A 27,854-nucleotide genomic window follows, 5' to 3' on the forward strand; every position below is an offset into this window, starting at 1 on the left:
GCACCTGAGAAGGACACGGGAGCTGTTGCCCAGCTGAGGACACACACAAAATAAATTCCAGACTGCAAGCGCCTTTCTCTGGTCTTCTAAGATTACAAGACAATTCTTTATAGAGTTAAAGGTGGGAAAACTGAAAAAAAAAGTGTATTTTTACAATGCACTAGAATAAACTATGAACTCATTGTTTACAGGAACTTCTGAAGTAAACAGCTTTACAAAACCAAAAAGGGAACTCACTGAGGGGAGTTTTCATATCAGCATAAATGTAATGATCACAGAATCACAGAATGTCAGGGATTGGAAGGGACCTCGAAAGCTCATCCAGTCCAACCCCCCTGCCAGGGCAGGAACACCCAGGTGAGGTTACACAGGAGGCGTCCAGGCGGGTTTTGAATGTCTGCAGAGAAGGAGAATCCACAACCCCCCTGGGCAGCCTGTTCCAGTGTTCCGTCACCCTCACTGAGAAGAAGTTTCTTCTCAAATGTAAGTGGAACCTCTTGTGTTCCAGCTTGAACCCATTACCCCTTGTCTTACTGTTGGTTGTCACCGAGAAGAGCCTGGCTCCATCCTCCTGACACCCACCCTTTATATATTTATAAACATTGATGAGGTCACCCCTCAGTCTCCTCTTCTCCAAGCTAAAGAGCCCCAGCTCCTCAGCCTTTCCTCACACGGGAGATGCTCCACTCCCTTAACCATCTCTGTGGCCCTGCGCTGGACTCTCTCCAGCAGTTCCCTGTCCTGCTGGAACTGAGGGGCCCAGAACTGGACACAATATTCCAGATGAGGTCTCACCAGGGCAGAGTAGAGGGGCAGGAGAACCTCTCTGGACCTACTAACCACCCCCCTTCTAATACACCCCAGGATGCCATTGGCCTTCTCGGCCACAAGGGCCCAGTGCTGGCTCATGGTCATCCTGCTGTCCCCAGGACCCCCAGGTCCCTTTCCCCTACACTGCTCTCTAACAGGTCATTCCCCAACCTGTACTGGAACCTGGGGTTGTTCCTGCCCAGATGCAAGACTCCACATTTTCCCTTGTTATATTTCATTAAATTTTTCCCTGCCCAACTCTCTAGCCTGTCCAGATCTCGCTGGATGGCAGCACAGCCCTCTGGCGTGTCAGCCACTCCTCCCAGCTTGGTGTCATCAGCCAACTTGCTGATAGTACACTCAATTCCCTCGTCCAAGTCGTTGATGAATATATTGAATAGTATTGGTCCCAGAACTGACCCTTGAGGCACTCCACTAGATACAGGCCTCCAACCAGACTCCGCCCCATTGATCACAACTCTCTGGCTTCTCTCCTTCAGCCAGTTTGCGGTCCACCTCACTACCCGATCATCCAGTCCACACTTCCTCAGTTTTGCCGTGAGGATGCTGTGGGAGACGGTGTCAAATGCTTTGCTGAAGTCAAGGCAGACCACATCCACTGCTCTGCCATCGTCAATCCACCTTGTTACGTCATCATAAAAGGCTATGAGGTTGGTCAAGCACGACTTCCCCTTGGTGAAGCCATGTTGAGTGTCCCTGATGACCCTCTTATCCTTGATATGTCTTAAGATGGCACCAAGGATAAGGTGTTCCATCACTTTCCCAGGGATGGAGGTGAGGCTGACCGGTCTATAGTTGCCCGGGTCCTCCTTCTTGCCCTTTTTGAAGACCGGAGTGACATTTGCTTTCCTCCAGTCCTCAGGCACCTCTCCCGTTTCCCAAGACTTGGCAAAGATGATGGAGAGCGGTCCAGCAATGACTTCAGCCAGCTCCCTCAGCACCCGCGGGTGCATCCCATCTGGACCCATGGATTTATGGATGTCCAGATTGCTTAACTGCTCCCTAACCCAGTCCTCATCAACTGAGGCAGACTCCTCCATTGCCCTGCCTTCCTCCGGGGCCTCAGGGGTACGGGGCTCCTCAGGACAGCCTCCGGCAGAGTAGACAGAGACAAAGAAGGCATTCAGTAATTCTGCCTTCTCTGTATCTCCTGTCACCAGGGCACCCACCCCATTCATCAGTGGGCCTACATTGCCTCTGGTGTTAAGTTTGTATTTGAAGAAGCTCTTCCTGTTGTCCTTGACCCCTCTCGCCAGGTTTAACTCTAAGGAGGCCTTAGCTTTCCTAGTTGCCTCCCTACATCCTCTGACAACAGCCTTATATTCTTCCCAAGTGGCCAGCCCCTCCTTCCATGATCTGTAAACCCTCCTCTTCCACTTGAGTTTGCCCAGCAGTTCCCTGTTTAACCACGCAGGTCTCCTGGCTCCCCTCCTTGACCTCCTGCGCGTCGGGATGCACCGATCTTGAGCTTGGTAGAAGCAGTCCCTGAATGTTAACCAACTATTGACACAAATATCTCATGTAATGATATGAAACCACATATTTCAAAGCTTAAAAGATTGTCTTATTAGGCTCAAGGACCTCTTAGAGCAAGATGAGACACGCGAGGAAGCCAGATTCTCCTATAATTGCTGTTTCAAGTTCCTGCTCCTTCCTTTGAACCACGCCGTGGTTTTCAGCGCTGAGGACACGACACCGAATTAAATGGACTTCAGACTTTCTGCAACGGCAGCAAGTGCCAGCATTCCAGCTCCCTGGAATGCTTGTCATGCCCACAAACAGCCACTTCACCGGGGAAATTTAACTCCGCAATGTGTAAAATTATCCCAGTTATACTGAACATGGCATCTTATAAAAAGTAAAATCTACAGTTTTGGAACTTGTATGTGTTGGCGCTTACAGCAAGGCAGGAACCACAACAGTCTGCGCACCAGCACTAACAAATTTAACTTGTGCCACCCACGAGTCTATTTTAGTCCATATTAAAAGATTAAAAGACTTTAATACAAACGAAATGTTGAAGTGTACTTCAGAAGGAGTTATTTTTGCATTGAGATTTTTCAATTTTGACTAATATTTCCACCTCAAAAATGCATGTCAAATGTAATTGTGTTTTCCTCGAGGCAGCCAGGTAGTAGAGACATTTTGAAAACTGCAGAAACTCACATTTCTACAGAAAGGTAAATGATAAATGATTCAAGTGCTTATGACTTATCACTACTTCTGTCTATTTATACAAAGACAGAGGATAAGATATTCCTAAAATGAAACTGGAAATAAGATTTCTGGTCATACTGAACACAGAAGAAAGCCAAGTATTAGGGCAAAACAAGCATTTTATGTACACTCCTTCTTAAAGAATGCAACAGTATGACCCAAACATGACGCTACACCAGCCTGTACCAGAAAATTGGTGCATGGATTCTGAACAAAATATCTGTGACAATTATCCTCAAAGCGACACACAAATCCTTGCAACTATCAGCACTTCTAGTAGAATACACCGATTGCTGTACAAAGGAACTTTGCGTTTCTTTGCAAGGCACAAGACCACACTAAAGACCAAACAAACTTGCTTTCCGTAAGCGCCACTCTACCAGCAGAGAAAGGGAAGTTTAATCAGCCGCAATAAATCACCGCGGTGGGTGTTATCGCAGGGTCTGTGACTCTCATGCGTTTTTTGAGCCCGTCACCTTGGCCATCCTCTTTGGAGTGATACTGTCCATTTGGGCTATTTCTCATACCGTCAGAGCCTCCCAGCTCAATCTCTAGGGTTACTTCAGCATAAATAAAGACAGAAAGTTAACATCAAGAAACAAAACATGCAGAATATTCTAAACTATGTAATTTCCAAATTTCACACTGCGGCACTGTAATAGTCAAACCTGGCAGTGAGGCATATGCACAGATTATTTTGATACAATATGAGTCTCTCAATGGAGAAGAAACAGAAGTGAATGCATTTTTAGCAGCTTTTCCAAACAAGTTTCAAGTAAAACACGAGGAGTCACAGGTGACCTCCTGCTCTTGGGACAAGCAACGTGGTTTAATCAACCAGTGCAATTAGTTAACATCACTAGAAAAGATAAAATTGAAGGAGTTATCTTGAGCTTATTTGGAATTTTGGCTTTTTTAGTAATATTTTTATCCAGGCAATTGTCTCAGATATGTAATACATATTATAGATATAAATTATACATATACTATTGAGATTGTTTACTTTTCTTGAAAAAAAAACCCCAATAATTCAGTAGAGGCCATTTATGTATTTCCAGCACTTTATTTCACATTTCCTTAAAACTGTCTCCTAGTGATTTTACATGTAAGTCAAACAAAAAGGTACAAGTTTTCTGAAACATGTCCAACTTGAAAGAGGAAATTTAAGTAGAATCAATGCATTTCTGTCCATCTACTTACGTCTTCAGGATAAGATGCTGTGGCTAACGACTGACAGCTCTTAAGTGTCTTCCTTGTGTGGATGCTGCCTGCAAAATGCTGTAGTTATCTGCTCATTTCTATCATTCAAGCAGAGCCTTCCTAACACTATCGTTATACAGGGAGAAAAAGAAAGATTGTGCTCAGCAACATGGGTTGGTAACTCATGGGATGCTGTCTGCGGTTTTCTACATCGCTGTCTCACATTTGATATTATCACGGGTATTGAAGGATCAGTGAAATTCCTTCATTGTGACAAGCACTGAGACCTACTGCTGGAAATGTGAAATTACACGCTGTGCGTACGGCAGCGTGGTAATTGCTGTGCCAATTCCATGACTCAAAACTACGCCCGGAACGGCACAAGCTCTCTACGTTTCTTAAAATGTCTCTGAGCCAGCACTCTGAATGCAATCCTGCTTTAAAGGGAAAAAGAGATTCAAGAGATGCCAATACAAATAATCTTTTTGTAATGCGTTATTGTCTCAGCAAAGCTCACAAGAGATAATTTCAAGTGCTACCCTGTGAGTTTTCAAGAGGACTCTCTAGATTCCTGAGACACACACCAAGGGCAAAATCATTAGACAGACTCATGTTTAATGAATCTTGGAGAAAAGAGACTGGCTTAGCCTGACCCACTTTTCAGTTCTGATGCCATAGCCAAAAATCCTGCCCGGCCTTCCACTCAAAAGGAGAGTATTTATTCTGATTTTAATTTTTCTAATTTTTCTCCCTGATGTTTTACATAAGACTGACAAGTAACAACATAATTCTACCACCACCATTTTCATTGTTTTTCTCCCTTCCTCCATTTTTCCGCCGCCTCAGCTGACTCACGTTCCCAGCAGGACACCAGACTCTTCGGAACAACACGTCGTCTTTCTGACGGCACAACATCCACGTTGCATTCGGGCCTGAGCCGGGCTGTTGAGCGCCTTCACACTAACAACCACAACTCCAGTGCTTTTAAAACAACTGTTTTTTTTGTATTTCATTTCACTTGGAAGCTTGCTTGAAATGTCAAAATTCTCTTACCTAATGTTTCCTTTTGTAGCTCACGGCATCTACTTTGTAGTTCGTTCCCTTGCTGAAGTGAAGTTTGAAGCTGTTGAGTTTTCAGCTCAACCGTGTCGGCCACCAGCGTCAGATGTTTTACCTTTTCTTGGAGGCATTCGTTCTCCCTCTGGGATTTCGCTAATCTTTGATTCAATTTGGGTATTTCTGAGGAGGAAAAAAATTTAGAGATTGTTCTCAAATTTACCTTATTCACTAAGAAGTATTACACCTGATTGATGACCTCGGGACTTCAGCGTTCTGTACCCCAGCTCGGGTGAAGGGCCAAAAGACACACTTTGTGCAATACCTCTTTACACAGATAACTTGCACTTAGCCAAACACCTATTGTTGAGAAATAATACTAATTTTATTCTACGCAATAACACGTATCTCCTGCAAGATCTCAAGATCAAGTGACAGAGATACTGGAATCCAAGCTTTTTATCGTAAGAAGATACAAACTCCATCGTTGACATACAGAAAAAAAAGCCTTAAAATGCTATGAATGTCTTTGAACCTGAAGATGTCTGCACAAACTCACGCTCATATTCCCTTCACTGGCTAGAAATGGGCAGACAACGAGCACAGGAAGAGAGGAATCTTTAGGGACACACAACACTCCGTCTAATTAGGAGATGAAGTCATGAAGCAAAGTGCGTGATATTGACACTGACATTTCAGTGAATTGTTCTTACAAAAACTGAATGCTAAAGAGTGATTTTCCAGTCGTGCTCGTGGTGGGCTGGGCTGGGGCTGCCCTGCTCAGTTCTGCCCGCTCCCAACAAAGCCATCATTGAAAACAGTAAAAATCACTTCTCATTTCACAGGAAGCACAGGCTGCTGGGCAGCTATTATTTCAAATGAAACCACATATTTTCTGAGATACTCCATGCATGCAGGTTTCACTTAGGCTGTGATTTTGCACTGGGGTCCGCAGGGTTTCAGCAGCAGAACGATCTGGGAGATGCACATCGCCCATCACACCTTTATATTCCTTCTCACAGCGACAGAAAGTGACAGCAGCTCACCTACTTCTTTGCTGCCTGATAACCCTTACAAAACTAACCTCCGGAGCTAATAGCAGCTCATCGGCTCATATACACAGAGCATAAGAAAGGAATATGTGTATATATATATATATATAAAAATTATGTGCAACAGCCTTTCAAGTTGCAAAAGTCAGCGCAGGGCCTGTGCGGATGCTCTGGATGTGTAATTACACTACTGCACACTTCTTTCAGCAAAGTTAATCTCTGAACTGAGGCAGAGCAATGATGGTATTCAAGGAGAAATCTGAATTTTCAGGAGACATGAGGCAAATTAAAATATCACCAAGGTTTTGTGTTGTAATCATATCCATAGACTCATAGTACATATATTATTTCTGTTTTGAATAATAGTATTTATACTATTTCCATTTCAGTCTGACCCAAACAATTAGTCCAGCATGCTAACCCAACGGGAACCGGAGCGGAACCCGGTTCGCACGGTGCCACAGCAGCAGACAGCGTCTTCTGATACTTGCGATCTGGACAAGTTAATGTCAGAATTAGAGATTATCTAATTAATTTTACCTTCTAATTTACTGTGTTACACTCAAATACCAAAATGTGTTTTTATTAATATCTTATTGCAAGGCGATTTACCTGTCAAAGCTTCTTTGCTAACAGTTTTTATTTGTAGAAAAATTTCTTCTTTCATGGCAGCCCAGTTCTCCAGGTTACTGGAGATAACTTCTTTAATACTGTCTAGTTCACTTCTAATAAAAGGGAACATGGAAATGGCCTTGTTCAGAGTTGAGCAATGGTGTTCCAATGTGTTTCTGCAAGACAGAAAAAAATAATACCAGACGTACATTTTTTTAAATGACAAAGCATTACTAATAAACTTAAACTAAACTTGACAACTGCTTTTCTGTTGTATGATAATTTATGCTATATTGGGTTACAATAATATAGTGTACGAAATATGCTGTATATTGAATATATTTATATTAAGTTTCTCCCTTCTAAATGTTGATTTATGGTGTGAATTTAGAGGTTGTCATATGCAGGGAGGGGAGTTGGACTCGATGATCCTTGCGGGTCCTTTCCAACTCATGACATTTTATGATCATCTGATAGAGCTTAAATGTATAAATGAAGAAAACTGTGCCATTGCACAATCGCTTTTTATTGAGAAATCACAGTAATCATATTTAAATGACTATACGTCCAAGCTTATGTTGACTCTTTATAAACAAAGATTCTTAAGAAAGACCATATTTCTGATGCATTACAACCAAGTGGTACACACTTGCTTTTAAGTGTTAATTAATGCTTTTAAATTTGTGAAGAACCAAACTTGTTGTTCATAACATCAGCAACTAGCAGTGCTATTTTCCAGTTACATTTGATGGCACTACAGCATCTCAGTGTGCTGGAAAAGCAAGCAGCACGGGGATGGTTATCAACACCCCGAGCATGTCCAGCGAATCCTCCTGCCTGACTGTGCGTGTTCACAGGAGGCACATCAGCAGCGTTTCCTTTGGGGCTCTTACCTGAGCACTTGTGATTGCTTATAGGCAGCTTCCTTTTCCTCTTGGAAATACCGCAAATCTTCTTTCGCGTTTTTTAACTCGTCTTGTTTGGTTTTCAGTTCCACTGTTAGGTTTTTTATTCTATAGATGCAAAGAAAACAATCAGAAAGTATTACTTGCACTACTAACCAAGCTCTGTACTTTTGTTTCAGCTTTAAATTAAAGACATGCTGAAAGGCTTTTCAAATATGATAATCGCATATTTCAGACTGAAGTATAAGATCTCCAAATGGAGAGAACTTGATCTTCTGGCCACTGTACGAGTAACTCTTCAAAATACTACCCACAATACATTTGTAAAGTAACGCGGAAATGTGCATGTCCAATATCAGCTCATGTGCAACACTATATAAATATCTTGAGAATCCAGTGTTCATTCACGGATGCAACACAGAACTCATTCATCCTCCAAAAAACATCTGTCATTATGAAAATCTCAGTTTAAAGTTCAACTTGGGTACCAGCTCAGGGGCTGCGGCTCCTGCAGGGCAGGGACGTGTCCCAGCAGACCCACCGCTCGCCTCGGCTGCAGGGGAATTATCCAAAGTCAACCAACAGCAAATCCTAAATATTTCATTACTCTTACCATCATTTTTTTTCCATTCGCATTGTTTCTCTCTTTCTTAATTTCAGGCATTTGCAAAGATGAATTCCAGTTAGTCACTCACTTCCCTTTGCTCTCAGTTTCACACTCATGATCACAGAACTGTACTTCTGCATTGCTGAATTCATTCATGGTGCTCAGCAAATAATAATTAAAAATACACATGCAAAATGTATTCCTGTCCATCATTTTTACACTAACTGGTATTTAGGCCTCTGTTGCTTCACAGTGGCATTTTAAAAAACTGAAGAGAAACTTTTCACAAAAACTGTTTCCACCAGATGTTATTTCTACATACTTGGGCAATGACATTAGCATCGAAATAATCAAAAATGTCAAGTTAGTAAGATTATTTTCCTACATTTTTGTTACACAAGAGATCAAAGGAGATACTGTCACAACACCCTCTATAAGTATTTGCCTTAAATAGATTGAAAAGTCTTTTCATGCTTCCTTCTCCTCGGTATGGAATGTCCTTCACCACAACAGCACGTCACAGATCTTTAAATTACAGTGCAGGTAAAGACTTTCTGCATTTACATCAAATCTGACACCAAGAAATATCCTAAATCCGGGATTGGGAAAAAAAGGCTTGCTGTTATCAGGACTCACAAATACATTGTGTACCCTCCCTCCTATTTAGAAAGCAAATTAATGTTTGTCACACCTGTGTTTTTATTATGTTTACTTAAATGAGATTACGACACTGCAGAAGTAGAATATCTGTGCTGGCAGAAAAATTTACCTTTTGAACTTTTTCATTACAGCAGCAGTTCTGACCTGTTTATTTTTCAAGCACAGCTCTCATCGGGTAAATAAACACATTTTAAAGAGGGTTCTTGCAACAGCGCGGGACTTATTCCCACAATTGTAATGAAATGAATGGAACGGGAATAACAGAGACTTGAGTCCAATTCCCTTCCCGTGCTAGAAGCACAGAAGGGACACACACACAGCACTATCTGCTCACAGGACAACGTCTTTATTTTCCATTAGCTGCAGATGACAATTCAAATATAGTCTTCCAGCCCCAAAAGTACAACTACAATCATATGCAACTTTTAAATCCAATCCCTTAGTGAGCTTGCACCACTTACTGTTAACCTACTGCAAGAAGAGAAAGTGAACTGTTTGTGTACTGGTGACTCATTGTCATGAGTATATACACAATATTGGAATGGACAAATATTTTACAAAACCAAAGGATGGCAGGCTTTGCTTCCATTTTAAAAAGAAAAAGACTGATTTATAGTAGAAAAAAATAAGTAAAAATTAAGCCACAATATTAATGTGCATTAGTTACTGTTATAAGATGGATCATCTGTAACACACTTGCACCAAAAGGCAAATTTAAAAAAAAATAATCAGTCCTGATGAAGAACCTTAAATCTGTAGAGCTCTGCCAAAACCACAACTGAGCACCCGGTTGTTAAGAAGCAAGTTGTTTGGGCTCAACTGTGATCACTTAAACAAACAAACAGACAAAACAACTTACTAAAAACTCAAAGACATTTCTGGCATTACCTTGCTAGGAAAATTTACCTACACCTACCTGTAAACTTATTGGAGATGGAGAGTAGGAGGGGAGAGAACAAAATCTGATTGCACTCGGGAGCAGAATCAGACTCGTGTCCCTGACTAACAAGGAAATGTCCATCCCCTCAACAGTTACAGAAATTCAAATCTATTTTTGCAGATGATCAATTCTGTTAACCATACCTTGAGGGAAAAAAAAAAAAAAGCATTGATTTACCATTGAACAATAACAAATCAAAACTGTGGGGTCCATGGAAACTGGATGCTCATTTTTCTAGTCTCACGCATTCCAGAATGGGCGGTATTTGAGGATCTTTTGGCTTAAAAAAGAAATGTGAAAGTAAATACAGACACGTTTTCCTCCTCTTTCCATTCCAGAGATTTGCTGTAACAAGGTTAGACAGAACTGCAGCCTCCCAGTGCTAAGGGACCTTATCAGAATGTTCTGATTCGCACACAAAAGAGCAGGTGGAGACGGCAAGACAATTGCACTTTGTCTCCTACCATCACCAGGAGGAGGAAGAAAAATAAACATGTTATTTTGGTGATATTTAGCACAAAGGGAAAAGTTCAATGCATCATTAAATGCCGGCATTACGAGAGAATTGTGAGAACATACTGATCCTCTGTCCTATGGTTCACACGAACTGTGGAAATTAACATCCTCTGTTTGCAGGCAGCGTAAATTCACTTTCTTAGTGAATACAAGAGGAATCCTGCCCAGAGTGAGAGGTGAATTATAACATGTTAACTGCCAGCGCTGACAACGAAAAGAATAGCAGGAGAAAATAAAGAAGTAGTTGCGATGGATTCTTGCCAGCAAACAAACACTCATTGTCCTATGGGGAACGAAGAGAGCAATTACCACGTTTGTTCGAATTTAAGACGTCGTGTTTCACATGGGTTAGGATGAGAAGAGCTGAACTTTGCAGCCCACACAGCGCAGCCCCTTTAGGGGTCCCAGTAGGACCCGGTTCAGCCTCAATGAGCAATTGCACCCCCGGTTGCCTGGAGTCAGCAGGACAGTGTGCACAGAGGAGCCTGGAACATACCACCAATTTTAAAAGTTTCACTACGGTACTTTCTGCTCCGTGAAACTCTAGGACCTGCTCGTTGGCGTTTCAGCATCTCACATTCCTTCCAGCAGCCGGGTCCGTGTGCATCCCTGGGAAGGAGCTGAGGATTCGTTCACAAATCTGGCACAGAATCGGTATGAAATTGCAGTCTCAAACTCACTGCACATAACATCATCCACAACCTTCTTCATAATTGTCTTTTTAAATATTCTGCTCAGCACAGACTATTCAAGGTAAGACAAGACTATTTAAAGTTTTCATGTGCCACTTCAGAATCATTCACCTCTTGATTACAGGTTAGAATCACAGAATACAGCCCAGTTTGACAGGAAATGAAAATTATCTCTGACGATCCAACAAGAGGCTCTTTGTGAAGGTCTCTATCAAGTCTCACATAGGCTGACAGTCATTTCAAATTTTGCGCTAATTGTTATCTCTCTTTATTATCTCAGCAGAAATATCAGATGTATTATGAAGACAGCCCGGATAGCTTTTGCTCCAGCAAAGGTAAATCTCTGCTACAGGTCTGAAAAACAGCAATATAAAGATGACTGCCTTGTCTCAAGCAGTTCAAAATTTATCTTTGAAGAAACCCAAGATTTAATTTTCCAGAGCTACCAATCCCGCTACCAACTTCATTTACAGCAATTCCAGTTTACATAATCTCCGTCATAGCCGTCAGACTCAGCACTGTCTGACCAGTGTCACTCAGAAATAACATCTTAGAAGTCAGTGGAGTTATACCGCTTCCGTTAAAAAATAAAAAAAAGAGATTACACTTACAAGAAATTTGATAATTGCATAAAAAAGAAACAGTGCCGAGGCAAATTTATAGGTGAACTTTTTACTTATACTAAAAATTTACACCAGCAAATTCAAACAGAAGTTTCCCAAAGGTGTAAGTTTGAGCATACTTCTCAAGCGGGAATCTTCTTACTGTCTAGATTTGCAGGTAGAGAGCACATCATTACCTGAAGACAATACGTTGTGCTTCCCTAACGTAACACAAATCTTTCATTTTATGTGTTCAGATTTTTTTCAAACCAGCTGATAAACCCAGCTCTGTTACACGCATTATTACATCTTTGAGCACAAGCAGGAACCACTTGTTCCCCCTGAACTCTAAAACACTCACAATCCAAGCAAATCCATCTTTTCATTACTTCTTTCCTGCCAAACACAAAATCTCTTTTTCCGTATCTTCCCTCTGATGAGAGGCTCCCTGACCTCCAAATCCACAGAGCCCGGTCAGAGAGCAGCAAGCGACCTTCGTCCATCCATCCATCGCATCCATCCATCGCATCCTCAGCTCTCCTCTTTCCTGGGAGCCCTTCAGAGCGCAGCCGCGCTCAAAGCACGTCACCCCCATTTCTCTGGGCAGCCACCTTCCTGTCCTGCAATCTTAAAAGCAGAGTCAAGGGCATGTGGAAGTCAAAACCAGAAGAGAAAATAAGTGCCTCGGTATTTAAGGATTATCCTGTGTTCACCCTCCGGTCCCGCCCAAGTTTCGTTGCTCCGTGGCCATCGAGAGCTCCACATCACCTTGTCCTTTGTGCACAATATATTAACCTTCTGCAGGAAATAACCACAAAGCTTTCAAATTTCACTTCGAAAGATAATAAAGCAGAATCCCTGTGGATTTCAGCAAGACATTCTGGCTGAGTATAAACTGAATGAAACTGCTTATATATCCGATGTTAAATTATAAAGTGGAGGTAAGAGAGGCACGAAAAAATTCTTATTAAAAACTTCTCAATGGGTCATTCTTGCATTCTTGCTTTTTACCAGGGGTCACAAAATTGATAGTAACTCACGGTACCCAAGCAACTGAAAGTTTTATCTTGAGCTTGTAGTGTGAATAAATGACCACCCATTAGAGGAACGGAAAAAAACCCCTAAACAAATGTGCATCACACCATTTTCTTGTATCCACCATGCAATACAGGATAGTAAACACAATTGCAATTCTCTGACAATTTATGAATATCATAACCAGGCTACAATAAAATAATATCTAATATTTCGTATGCAATTGTGCTGTCCCCAGTGAGTTAAGCGATACAATGACCCGTTGATCTCGGTAAACACGGGTAGATACACCTTGGCCATTGCACGTGATACTGTGCAGGGATGCGGAGTCGGAACCACGCGAGGGGACAACAGGGGAACTTGGTCCCCGTCATCGCAAATGGTTGAGAGTCCTGAAACTGGAAAATTGCAGCATATAAACTGTTCAAACAATAAGCAGAGAAAGAACTGACAATACACATTTAATGCAAAAACCTGCACTGAGGGAGATGAACTGATTTACGTCCCTGCGAGGAGTCCCCGTTCCCGGAGACACGCGCAGACCTACACGGAGCCTTTGCTGGTTCTTTCTTTGCAGTAAACGCCTCTCAAGGCCATTTTTGCATTATGTGGCACTGTTCTCAGATGCCCAAACCTGTGACAACTTTTTCAATGTAATTTTAAATTTTAATTTTATCTATTAAATATGAAAATATTTTAAATGAAATATACATGAAATGTATGCATGGAAGCAAACGTGCAGATTTCATGTTGCCCCTTGCATGTTCCACTGACAGTTGTTTCACTCTCTTCCAGATCAGGAATTCTGGTTTGCCAGAAGAAAATACATTTTATCAGGAATTTGGGAGAAGGTTGAGCATTACCGTAGAATCTTGCACCACATGAATCACTCATCTGAACCACCTCTGTGAGCAAATTTGTCTTGCTTGTTAATAATCAATCTTGGCGCTTAATCACATTAATAGAAAAAAGCCTTGTGAAAACTAGAAGAACCCCAATTTTAACACCGCAATAGTGGGACTGAGCTGTTGGTTGTCGGCAGCAAAAAGCTCGTGTCCTGTTGCGAAGCCGCTGGCTTCACCACACTTCACACAGGAATCTACCAGCAGGACACGATTTCCTCAAGGCCCTGTGCTAACTGGCTTTCTAAGACTGCGGCAGGATTTGTCAGTGATTTTTTTTTTTGAAGTATAAAAGTGAAATTCACCGCTGTGCGGGGGGTGACCACGGGGTCTGGGCCACACAGACCCCGTTGGGTGTTTTGCCGGCTCTCCGCACAAGCCCGAGCCGTCCTGAGGCATCACCGGGACACCCGCAGGGCAAAATACACAGAGCAGTCTGCAGCTATTAAAAAGGACATATTAAAACACTTTGGCATGATACTAAATCCTGCTTTTACCTGGCTAATAAATACACCCTAAAATTATCATGTAGCTAATTAGAGAACTACGTACTGTTATGTTATTTACGGACCAGATTCAATAAAGAAGTTGAAGGTCCTATTTCTTAGATTTCATATCCTCTCTTCAGAAAACTCACACACGGCACCTCCCAGTACAAACCAGCTCTGGTGCATTTCTGAACACCGCAACCCAGCCCACCTGAAAGCGGAATTAAATGCATGAAGAGCCAGAAAAAATCCCGCACTTCTGTGCTCTGTATTCTCCCCACCATGAAGAACCACATTATTTCCTTCTGCCGGGAAATGCCGAGTGCGGAACGCGGGGACTTGCTGAGCCCCATCCCAGCTGATGGTTGGCAGGTTGTTGGGTTTATTTGTCCCTTCCCGGCAGCCGCTGAAGGAGCACAAACCGAGACCCGCACAGAGCATCTGCAGCCTGACGAACGCTCATTTACTACCTCACAAACTAATTTCTTTTTATGTTAGATGATACGCCAATAGCATTCTGAAAATACACCACAGTGCTGCAGTGGTTATAATGATTTGTTCAGTCTTGCTTTCTAAAATAGTCAAAAGATGCGCGATCTCCCAAGTTACCCCCGTATGATGGCAGATAACAAGAATAACCAACTGTGTGCCCCAAGTTATCCCCATACGATGGTAAATAACAAGAATAACCAACCGTATGCCCTCAGCCACATTTGGAGCAGGAAGGGTTCATTCTTCACCTCTTTATTTCATCCAAATTTGGCTCTCAGCAATTTTTTTTACACCAACTCAGCTCCAATTTATCACTGAACATTCGACAAAACCAGACATATTAAAAAAAGAATACATCTATTAAAGTGACCTCCTCGCCTTGTGTTCTTTCTCTTCAAAACCTATTTTTTAAGTGGTGACACAGTTCTTGAAGCATCTACCACTCCCCATTCCCAGTGTTTTGAGTCTCGTAGGACAAGAAACCACACGTCATTTGTACCAAAGTGCTGCGTGGGGTGGCAGCCGGGGCTGAGTCAGTGCTGTTCTCACTGCCCAGTCACTGCAGTGTTTCACTACAAGTTTAGAATTTACCAAGCCAGGTAGTTGCCGTGTCTTTTCTAAGCATTCATGTTGCAAAAAAAGATTATTTACCTCAGGCAAATTCACCAACAAAGCATTTTCCACGGCATTAAGTTTTGCCATGGTGGTATGAGCTAACAAACACAAGAAAACACACACCAAAAAGCACAAATACAGAAAAATGCACTTTCCACAAGTTAAAAATGTGAGGTTTACATTACCTTTAAGATTTTATTATTTATGGATAAAATTTTCAACATCTACATGCATGACTCAGGAGCATGAGTCTAATTCATGGTATAATAGTAACCAACAAGTAACTCCTCCTGCTAGATTTGTATAAAAGTTTCAGGAATCTGTTTCTAGGGGATGTTTGACATAGGACTCCCTAAGTGATATCCAGACACCTCTTCACACATCTAAACATCATAAAAATTTTTTTGCTCCTTGTCACACTCTCAGTATCCGGCACCACTATACCTTTCAAAGCACCTGCAGTATTTAAATCCATTTTACATTTCTTATATCGGATGATCCAAGAATTATCAAACTCGGGCCAAAACAGCATAGCCCTCATGCACTGTCACAAACATCAAAAGACATGAAAGTGCCCTCAATGAAAGTGCCTTTTACTAATTTGTTTAGGCAGATAACAGACCAAAAATGCTTGGTCAGACAACAAACCAGCACTTCAGCTTAACTAAGCCTGAATCACTGCTCTTGCAGACAGCAGCGGTACCCGAAGATCCAGCAGCACAGCCCATCACATGCATCGACTGGCGCTCCAACCAGCCACAGCCCTTCAGGAGCAGCTCTCATGCAAATAATCTGGAATTAAAGCCATTTTAACATGGAGCAAGACTTGAATAGGTAAATTAAATCAGTGTAGTTAACTGCGTGATGGTTAGCTCACCTTCTGACAAAATCCCAAAGGGTACGTAAGTAATTTCCACAAAAGCTCAGGTTCCCAGGTGGCTTTCGGGGCTAACCACAGGTACAAAAAAATAGCAATACTTTAACCTAAAGGGAATGTAAAAATGAAACAGTCTGCAACTAAGAAGAAAGATTAAATCTCTTGGTCTACCAGAGATGGGGAAAAAAAAAAAAAAAAAGGCTTATTTGGCTTCTGATAAAGATGTGCAGTTTGGGAGGAATGATTTGTCAGCCTTGCAAGAATGAGAAGATAGTAAGTTGAATAGTTAGTTTGTGGCAACAGCACAAGGTAACAAGAGAGACCCAGGATAGTAAAGAGGAGATAAGGAATATTTAGACAGGTTACTTAACAAGGCATAATAGTTGATTTATGGCCTGAATGAAAGCCACTGAAAGTATTCCATTGGATTTCAGCAGGTTTTAAATCAAGTTGAGCCTTAGGGAAGAAAAATGCAGAGATAATTTTTTTTATTAACTGTTCCAGCTCTGCTATGAGAAGTCAGCTAAATGAAAATTTTCAGTTTACCTGTGGCAAATGATCCTCAACAAGAAGAATATTCTGTCACTGCATTTGGTAACGCACCAAAAACTGCCAGTGTATCTGCCACCCAGAGCTGTGGAAGGAACCAGGAACAAATGCACTCTCCAAAAATATGACGTTCAACCAAAGAAAACGTCGCATGTTGGGGCATGGGGGTGTTCACTTCAAATGAAAAAAATATTGCAAGTAACAAGCAGTGATCTACAGGATAGGTGCATTTTGTTCAACTGTATGTGAACCTGTGTGTTTTAAAATGCATCTTTTATTAGTAATATTATCTAACACAAGCCTAACTAAATCCATTAATAGTAAAAGTATCTCTTACTAGCCAACTATAAGCATTGATATTTATAGTCCTACTGTAAACAATCAGTGGATTATAGATTCCCAAACATGAGGATGGAAAATTAGGATACAGAAAACCAGCACACAGGGGAAAGAAGAAAAAAAAAAGTCTTTGAAACTCTCCTTTTATGTATTGTTTTCTCACATCTACCCCAAAATGAACTTTTCTATTTGGTGTAGCCATCGACGGGATTCGGAACCAAAGCTGGGCTGTCTGCTCATCAAAAGGACAAACATTTGCCAAGTACAACTTCCTGTTCCGAGCTTAAAGTTATCACGATGTGATGAAGAAGTAGAACACAACAAAAGCCTGTAAGTATGAGCTGGAAGAGAAAACACTTAAAGGTTCTAATCACTGCACCCTAAAAATATAAACGTGGCTCTGCAGACTATTGTTAAGTACTGGAGTTCTTAAAAGTAAAAAAACTCCCCCTTTAATTGGGACTTTCACGCACCTGCCAGTGAGCTTTGGCAAACTCCTGTTTCTGAGGAACAAGCAGCACCCCAGATTTTCATAATTGCTTCATATTCTGGGTCATCCCTTCAGAGAGTGAACTGTAAGCTCAGGGTAAGAAAGCTGAGAACTCTTTACCGTGTTACTATGAGACAATAAGTAAAAATTTCAGAGCTGTGAAAGTCCCAACGCTGCGGAATTTCATTTAAAATATTGCAAATATTTTTATTACAAATTGATAAGGTTAAATATTTGATCATTTCCCGCTGGGACTGCGTGTAGGGGAAATACCTCTGAAATGCCTTCTGGCCTTTCTTCCACTTTAAATATACTGCCTGATTCTAAACTATTAAGGAATTCAAAACTCGCTTCTAGAGAATACTATGAAATATGATTTAAATTAAGTCTTACAGCATATGCGTTACATCTGATAAAAAAACCCAGACAAATCTTATTCGTATTTTAAACTTCTTTGGAATGAAATTACCTAATACACATACAGGAGAATAACATCAGACTAGATAATGTGCTCTGACCTTTCGTTTTTTGATTCACTGTCAGCTCGATAGTGTTCAAGGTCTTGGGAAAGAGACTGCAATTCTGCTTGAAGTCCTTTCTCCCGTTCTATACTTCCTTCATAAAATTTGATCTCCTTTTCCATTGCTTTTACTTTTTCTTCCATCACCTTAAATTCGTGAAGTATCAAATAGCTGACCCCACAGTATTTACACACCGTCTCATCCCGGGACATCTAGAAAAAGATAAAATCGTAAGATTGTTTGTAAGAAACAAGCTGAAGAAAAAAAGCTGAATGCCACCAAATAATAAAAATAACAATAAATCTGAACGGTTTAAACCGTTTACTGCTCTAAAGCATTTATGATCGGATGACGTTACTGCTTTAACAAATAAGACAGACAAAATTCTCCATCGGCAAAATGAAATCAAGCTATAGCAGTACTTTCACTATATATATATCAACTATGCAATTTACTATGTGAAACTCCCAATGGAACTGTAAACTGAAGTACCTTAGAATTACATTTGATGCATTAATTTAAAGTAAGATGCTGTGTATTACAAAATTACCACCTTAATGAAATTGTGATTGCCCGAGCCAGAAAAATGTTATTTACTGTGGTTTTTTGACAACTCCTTTCCAATTAAGTAGGCAAGATGAAAAGCGGAAAGTGAACAGAGTGATGTAATCCAGCAATTTTTACAAAAATAATTCAAATGAGTAGGGAACTAATGATTATGATGTAGTGTCCATGGCACTTGAGTGTTGTGGAAAGTGTAACCCATTAGCCAGGTATGAAGGAGTCACCACTGATTAAAAAAACACAGAGTACATAACACACATCAAATTGAAAGACCATTTCTTAAACTGAGGAACATACTTTTGTGAGTCATCAAACTATTAAATCTTCATGGCAAGCCAGGCTTCATAAAAATGAACAGGCTCTGACTTTGATACATACTTATTACTCAGCGTATCAGCTATTCCAGTGTATTTTATTAATTTTCACTCCCAGAAAAAAAATCGCTCAGTTTACAAGTGATGCAGAAGTGAACCGGCACAATAAATGGATTATTGAGGAATTAAATCAGCCACACCAACCCAAGAAGGTCCGACATTTCGGCAGGAGAACGTGAGCATCTCCGTACCAGCACGGATCAGAGATCCCAACACGACAGGTTTTACCTGTGCTTGGGTCCCGGCATCAATGCATTTGAGCGGAGATGGTCAGAACTAAGCCCAGATCAGAGGACACTCCTGATACAGCTCCAGGGACAACCTCACAACTCTCAAAAGGTATCGGTGGAAGATGGAAGAGCAGCCGTGTGTTTGTACCGAGAGCTGAAAACGCGCTTGAACCCTTCCTGCCGTTATCAACTGCTACAAGGATTTTAACACAACGACTTATGAAAACCAGACACCTGGAAAACTGCAGGCAGCATGAGTCAAAGAATACAAGAATCCCTTGTGCTATAGAAAAAGAAAAAAAAAAAAAAGACATTGAGACATTTAGATAAATGCGGAGAAATCATAAGAAAACAGCTTTCAAAAATTATAAGCTAAAGACTCGTTATCCCATGATTCAATAATCATTAGCGCTTTAAGTATAGCTTGATAAAAATGATATTTCGGGATGCCTCGGAAGGACCAGGCCAAGCTTAATTTTCTGATTTCTTAGTTTTGCTCCAGTTTAAAATACCCCTAGTTACAGTTGCTCTGAATGAACTGAAAATGCGAGTTTATTTTTCCTGGCAGCTGCAAACTGTGCTTGGAAATACGAAACTGTTATTCAGGATAACTACCCTAAAGTTCCAAAGCGCTGAAATTACTATATTGAAAAAGGACAAAATGAGCTGTTATGAGGAGCACAGGAGGGGGGCTCTTATCCCAAAAGAACATTGTGCTCACAGCACCACCACGGCTGCCTTGCAAATAAACAGGCACAGGCATTTCACGGAGTACTAGGACTGAAACCAAAATAAAACAGTTTGGGACCTGAGCTGAAAATGGTTTATGCAAGTACTAAAACATTTTAGTTTTCAAATTCAGTGTTGTTACTGAACATAAAAATAAATTAGGTCATAGAACAATAAATATTATCCATCTGGACTTGGTGGGAACCGGGTCTTGTTCTTCTGCGCGTCCATTCCTCAGGTGAAGTAAAAACTTGGACTTCAGATCAAGGTGGATTTTTAAAGCATTTGCTAAATAGTCAATCACAGGAAAGCTCGATAGCTTTATGTTACTGCAGTAAGGAAAGTTAGTGCTGTCTTTTAACCACAAACGGTCAACATCACAATCCAAGTTCTCCCCAGCGATACTTCAAATATCTCCTGAAATCCCTGAGCTGGCTGGACCTTTCTCGGAAGCCACTGAAGCTTCACACAGACGGGTACAGAGAATGCTGTCAAGCTGCAGATCCCGGTTTCCTTCAGCCAAAATAATGACACGGCTGTCCTGGGGCTACACCAAGTTAAAGGTCAGAGCCAGAAAGCATTCGATAGCTCTGAAGACTGCCTACAAATTAAATGGGTTTGGGGTTTGCACAGCTTCCAAGAGAAATAACATCACTTTGTCACGTGTGTTTCTCTATTGTCACCTTTCGACAATTTGTGATCCAAAATGTTTGGTCATTTATAACCAACTCTGATACCAAGGGCAGAAATACTTCAGTGTCTACAAGTTTTAGATAACCAGGTAGGCAATAAAGATTTAATAAGTTCCCTGCTGTAGAAAACTGTAGCGTGAGCACAGTCCTTATCAGATAATCCTTACAGGAAAGAGCCGTATAAATGTGCTGTCCGGGAGAAAAGGTTCCATTAGACCTTGTGTCTTAGACACCAAAGGTGATCAACCAGTACATAAAAATTGTCATTAGTTCTTCTGCTTACCAAGCTGCCCTTGCTGGAATAATATTATCACTGAGTAACCACTGAGAACACGTGTTACATACACAACAATGCCTGTTTTCAGATTCCATATTTCACTGTTTACATCTGATCGAAACACTGTTGGCATCTTCCCAAATGCAAAGCAGAAAAAAATCTGGGGAAAAGTAGAGTTCGGAAAGAATAGAAAAGGAAACTACGAGAGTTCTAACTAGAAAGGGACTGTGTGTGTCCTTAGCAGTGAATAGAAAAAAATCAATTAGGAATTTAAAAAGGCAAACAGAAAGTACTTTTAGCATTGTGGTTTTGGTCAGGCTGGATAAGGAAACTCAGGGCAGAGGACGTGAAAAGGTAACAGAAGGCTACTAAAAAACCCCACTATTTGAGTCAGCACAACAGCACTGCGAGTACGACAACATAAAAGAGAAACCAACTCACTGAGGACAAAGTGCTTGAACGGGGAAGATATTTGATCTGTAAGATTTAGAGTTACAGTTCTAATATGTGTTAAACCAGCTGCTATAAAGGACAAGGGCTCCATGCAGCACAAAGCGCATGGCGAGGCAGCATTTCCAGCTGTGCCCCCCGGCAGCGCTTCCAGCTGTGCCGCCCCGGCAGCTGTTCCACTGCAGCAGCTGGGTGACTCATTTCGACTCAGAGCTGTGCTCGGTTTTGGAAGAACTAACATTATTCCATGGTTACACAGATTTCTTTAGCTACCAAGGGCAAGTGGAGAACTGAGCCAAGACGGACAGTCGCTCAAACTACATCTGCCTGACTTGGTACCGTAAGCATCTGTAGAGCATCAGTTATAAGCCAAAAAAAACCCCAAAATGAAAAAAATCATCTTGGTGCTCTGGACCATTTTTAGCCTTATGAATTACAAGAATTTATATTGTTTCAACTTGATCAAATTACAGAGAGCATCATCTTGTACACTGCTATTCTCCTCCTCTGATATTGCAGATTCCACTCGTGAAAATTACCACGATAAAGAGCTGAATTCTTGCTAAAAGAAAAATAATCTCCTTTCTCATTTAGCAGTACCTTGGTATTACAGCATCCAGCATATGGATCACTTATGCCACAATTAGCCCATAACAAGCAGCTAATAAATAGCCATGACTCTTAAAAGTTTTAATTAATGAGATCCTTTTAAAAGGCTTTGTATATGTTTCTGTGCATCGCCGAAATCAAAACACAGAGCCATGAGCCCAGATGTACTCCTTGTGCATTAACTTTACAGTGGAAAAAAAAATCATTATGCTGCAGCTAGTTGTTCCTCAATTACTTCTGTATATTTATTGTTTTGTTCTACTTTTACTTGATTCTACCTTATCTACTTTCTCTTTGTTTTACTTCTTCTCTGCCACGCGACTTTCGTTTCTCTCACGATGTTTGTTCCTGTCCTGACAAACTACCTAATTCCCATCACGCACAAAGAAATCATTACTCAAACCACAGCTGGTGTTCTGGGCAGAAAGTGGAGTTTTCTGCTGTACATGCAAGACTGAACAGTTATTTGATGGGAATTGATCTTTTCTATTCAAACAAAGATTAAAGAGTCTCAGTAGAAACTTCATTTCTTTAAAAAAAAAAAAGTTTCTTGTGAGTCAAGTTTTCAGTCAGCATCTACAATTGTACGGTTAATCCATGCTGCATACATCATTATTTGTTACATTTGCATAAAATAGCAGTTGCAACATAAAAATCATAGTACTTGCTTTGAATACATATGAATAGTGTAGAAATAGGCACGTAGTAAAAACAGAATGTCTGCTCTCAAAAGCTTCATTCAAAACATGCCCTGAAACAATCCGTTTGTCACGACAGGAAATAATACTCAGGTTTCAGGTAGCTGTAAGTTTTTCCTGCCTGTGAGCAAAACAGACTAATGAATCATAAAATCTGTGAACACTGCTAATAACTGCAAATATCCAACACGTGTCCAGCAGGCCGTGCAGAGCGTGCTGCGATGCCTGGGCAGATAAAAGATCATTTAGCTCATTGTTAACCATGTCTTTGCCTGGCAAATAGTGACTTCTTGCATCTGTAGTTGCAGCTGGTGGGAAGCGCCTCCAAGAGATGCTGCAGTCCCTCCAATTCCTGCCAGCGTACTCGGGAGCCGCTTGCAGAAAGGATACAGAAAAACCCAAATACAGTAGATACAGCCCTAACTTTGTGAGAAAAGCTTGAATACTGTGAATACAGCCCGAGCCTCACGAGCACAGCAAGAAATCAAAATCCCTTGCTGCCCTAGGTGACCACCCGTGGCTCCTGAATTCTCACATTAGGAATGGAAGATCATGATCCAAGTTCAGATCTGCTTTCACAAATCTTCTGATATTACAGCCACTCAGAAAATTGACAGAGCTGGAGCTTGTCAGCCCAATGAAATCTAAAAGTTAAAAATTCTACAGCCAAATCTCAGTGGGCACAGAGATGACGGGTGAACATCATCTTAAGAAGCGTCCCCAGGGTACATGAGCACAGGAATCTGCTGTTCTGTGTGTAGATACAACCGTGTGCATCTGGAAGGCACGGATGGAAACACTGCTGCTTCTAAGTCCATATGGATATTGTAAGTACTGAACACATCGTTCACTTTTACAAAGCTCGTCTTGCTGGGCAGGACAGATTCTTCAGCTAATTAACACAACTGGAACTATGTTTTAAAAAAACAACCCCAGGTTCAAAGACAGCAAGAAAAATTAAAGATAACACCATGTGCTCAATCTATAGCACGTGTGGCAAATCTAATGAGTAACCATTTGCTACTAGTAACGTACGGGATGTTTTGTGGGCAGTCGGATACCACGGAACGTTCTGTACTGCTGTACAACACAGCTCCAAAGTTCTTGCTCTGCTTGCTTTCTTCAGCTCCTAGGGTGCGAGAACTACTAATCTGTAAGGGTAGCTTGTGCTCAAATAATTTTATTATTTACGTTAAGCAAAGGTTGTTTGCCAAATAAAATATAAAATTAAATACAACTTTTTGTTTGGTACTTGGAGGAGTCCAGGTGTCATTTTACTGTCGTATGGAGGTGGCTGCTGTTTTGTTTCCCACTTCGGTAAGTTCTTCAGGACAAAACTGCATCACAAGCACATAAAGGATTTTTCTACCACTAGCAACAGACAACTAACAAGGTGCAATATGATAACCTTTTGTCTTGAGGAAAAAAAAAAAAAGGCAAGAAGACCCCAAACAATAAAAAGATAACTACTGCAAAAATACACATCCATAAAATTGGGGTAAAGGAGACACTATCGTCTTTTTTACTCTCCCAAAACTGTCCCAACTGGCACGGACTTTGCCACTGATTGACATGGTTATTTCCCTCCGGGGAACCCACCAGTTCTCCTGCGTCTGCTGCCAGAACAGCAGCAGCTGCTCTCCACATTGGCCATCACCACCGCTCCATGGGGCAGAGCTGCTTCCTCCCACACTCGCAGGGAAAACCAACTCCTCCTGACTTCTAACACCGACAAACGTTGCTCAGTGAGCTAACCAAACTGCTAATAAAGTCACAACTCTGAGTTTTTAAATTCTTTTTCAGAAACAAACCATGATTTAGATCTTTACTGATAATTAGTTCCTAAAAAATATGCAATTGTAATTACAAAAAACTCCTGAAATTCTATAAGCTTTAATAATGGACACATGGATGTTTATTTACCTGTTGATTTTTTATTTCCATTTAGCACACATCTTGCAATATATATTGTGTGAAAGGAGAGGTATGAGAACAGTAGAAGGAATGAGAGAGAGAGAAGTAAGGCCATGTAAAATTCTTACGTGACTCTCTAAGGCAAAATTTATCAGAATCTGAAGTCCCTTCACATCTATAATTTCACTAGCAAAACATCAAAAGCTCTTCCCTTCTAGATTAGAACTTCCTTTAAAGTGTAATAAACATAGCAGGCAATGCCTCCTGGACTCAGTCTGCAAATGGTCCATTTACTTCAACTTCTGCCATGACGTCCATGGCTTTACTCTGGCAGGTCTGGCAGTAGAACCATCTGTCCAGGTTGGCACAAGCTGCTCCCTTCCCCTTTCCCTCTCCATACCATCCTCTAGAAAAGTGCAGTTTTGGAGGCAGCGATGTCACTGCTCCAAGTCTTGACAAGCAGCTTGTGAAGCTCCATCCAGCGGGAACACGAAGGATGGGAATGACGAGAGCTCTGCTCTGAGGCCTTTGTTTTGAGACAGCTGCTCGAGCCATTGTCAGCACAATCCCCCCTCCAGCAAGCCAACTCCAACTAGCACCCAGCAAGTGAATATTCCTCATCTGCAGCTGAAATCCCAGTGCTGAACATACTCCCTCCAGACACACGTGTTCCTCTGGCCTGCAAGCTGCATCTTGGGAGCACGTGCTCAGTTTGGCAGAGCAATCTACAGCTGGCACGAGTTCTGCTTATATAGGAGTGATCTAAAAGAAAGATTCCAAGAGAGATGCTATCAAATCCAAGAAGCAGGGAACGTGAAGGGAATAAGAACACGTGTACATAAAAGGCAGAAAACATGACAGGAAATTGTGAAAATGACTTGTAGTCAAGCTCAGTATCTTGTAGCTATACTGCAAGTACAACGCAAGCCAGTGGAGTGAAGAGATGAGCAGCGGCAAAAGATCTGTAAAACCCCAATGATTCACCAATCCCAAAATCTGTCGTTGCCTCAGAGCTCGCACATCTCACACTGGTGGGACAGGAACATAAGCCTATTTGTGCGCCTATCTAAAGTACCGATGTGCCTTCTGCACATAGATCTCTTGGTTAAAGGTGTAGAGCGAGACCTCGAGAGGCTGCCGGCCCAGCGCTCCACTCCAAAGCACAAGCTCGGGCGATTCCACATCTCCCCCGGCTGCTCAGCCACCCCCGTGTCTGCAGTTCCACAACACTCAACCACAGCACGCCCAGAAAGGCAAGGAAAAGATGAATTTGCAGCTGGAGATGAAGGACAAGCACCATCTTCCTACACACACGATTACTGTTACTGTGCCCTCATGTATCTTCTAGAACAAGTAAACCCAGTTCTATCACCCTTTCTCAGAAGAAGAGGATTTTTAAGCTCTTAACTATTTCTTCCATTTTTCTAGATTTCCTTCGGTAACGTTATTTTTCTTAAAGCCTGCAGCTCAGAACTGACACCTCAACAGCCCTGAACTGAGGATAACGAAGGCCCAAGTTTCACATGCAATTCCTATCCTAACACAGCTAATGTTTGCTTTCATCCTTGAATCCTCAGAAATCATCATTGATGGCTCAGAAATCGTCCCAACAGTTTCCTGGACTGTTCCAGGGAGAATTTGTCCAGGCTGTGCTAGTACTTAAAAATTCTAAATTCCTTGTTGATTATTAGATGCATGTCAAAAAATGAGGAAGCGGGGTGTTTTATTGCCAAAGCAAAAACTTCAGCATTACACAAAGTGACTCGTGTTCCACTTGTGTGCATCATCGCATAGAAAGGGCCTCCCCAAAAGTTAATCCATGTAAACAGCAGCATTGTTACTTTGGGAATAATTTGTCTCCCAAACAAAAGAACAGTCTCACACACAAAGAGAAGATACAAGGAAAGATGAAGGGGAATGTCCTGTTCCTGTTTGTATTGACACTCCTTGGAACAATTACATGTTATGCTCTGCAGTTGTTCCAAACTTATGGCAACAAAACATGCCATACGGGGTAAAATCTGAAGCTTACCTTGGAGTGACAATGCCGTTACAGAACGAGCACGTTCCTCTACAGTGTTCCTAGTGTAATTACACTTCCTATGTAATGACGAAACCTAGAACATACTCAATCTAAAACCAGGCCCAAAATGTACCAGATAACGTACCAGTGTTCACAGGCCAGTGAAACACCCCTAAATTACTGGAGTATCTCGTCTCTAAACAGCTTGGGTTTGTACTTCCACTGTTTCATACCTTTCGAATCTCCTCGGGCAGCGCGTGAGTGGGGATGTGCCGCTCCATGGCCTCCTGAAACTCTGCGGCGGGGTCAGGGGAGCTGCCGGAGGTCACAGGGAGGGACAGAACCTGCTGTCAGCAACAGGACCACATGTTTCCTCCGGCCCACGCGCGGAAATGCAAACACACCCACGCCACAGGCCCAGGCCGGGCCCGCGGCCTCCCCACCCCACACCGCCCGCACGGGGACGGGGCTGCCAGCAGCGCCGGGGCCCCGCGAAGGGAGAGGGGACACAGGACGAGACGAGGCGGGCCGGGGCGGCCGGAGGGAAGCGGGGAGAGGGAGGGGAGCGGGGCGCGGGAAGGCGGCCGGGCTGAGGGGAGGCAGCCGGGGCGGCCATTTTCTTACCGCGGCGTCCTCCGTCACCACGGCAACGCGTCACGTGGCCGGGAGGGCGGCGCATGCGCGGAGAGGGGTGGGGGGGGCTGAGGGTCTGGGGTGCCCCGGGTCACCCCCCCAGCCCCGGTGTAACGAACCCCGTTTAAAATTAATAACTAGGAACGGGCGGAGCTGCACGGCCAGGAGCTGGCTCTGCGGGAGGAAAACGGCGTAAACGCCGCCCCGGTTTTACTGCAGAGTCTCGGTTTTATCCTATTTATCGCCCCAAAACCGCCCCCCGTGCCTCGGTCAGCCGCATGTCAGGACCCAGGCATGTGCTCGGCCTCCGGCTGAACCGGCGTTGCGCTGCCAGCTCTCAATGAAATCCATCCGAGCTCACAGCGAAGCAATAAAAATAAATAAATCAGGAAAAGATGTGAGAATTGGGAGCTTTCAGTATAACCCCGTTTCAACTGAATTAATTTCACGTTCTGCCTCCCCC

At 42.1% G+C, this 27,854-nt stretch overlaps 1 protein-coding gene across 2 annotated transcripts in view; it reads right to left on the reverse strand.

The window, feature by feature from the left end:
- Positions 1-27,359, reverse strand: part of LEKR1 (leucine, glutamate and lysine rich 1) — a 49,295-nt gene extending 21,936 nt beyond the window's left edge. For both annotated transcript variants that reach the window (XM_065640251.1, XM_065640250.1), the window contains exons 1-5: positions 26,992-27,359; positions 18,196-18,410; positions 7,862-7,981; positions 6,969-7,144; positions 5,302-5,487 (exon numbers count right to left, since the gene is read on the reverse strand). In XM_065640251.1, the coding sequence (XP_065496323.1) occupies positions 5,302-5,487; positions 6,969-7,144; positions 7,862-7,981; positions 18,196-18,410; positions 26,992-27,039 (745 nt within the window). In that variant the 5' untranslated portion in view covers positions 27,040-27,359. The remainder of the gene's footprint in view (positions 1-5,301; positions 5,488-6,968; positions 7,145-7,861; positions 7,982-18,195; positions 18,411-26,991) is intronic.
- Between the last annotated feature and the right edge of the window lie 495 nt (positions 27,360-27,854).

Source organism: Caloenas nicobarica, chromosome 8 (genome assembly GCF_036013445.1).
Source record: "Caloenas nicobarica isolate bCalNic1 chromosome 8, bCalNic1.hap1, whole genome shotgun sequence".
NCBI classification, from domain to species: Eukaryota; Metazoa; Chordata; class Aves; order Columbiformes; family Columbidae; genus Caloenas; species Caloenas nicobarica.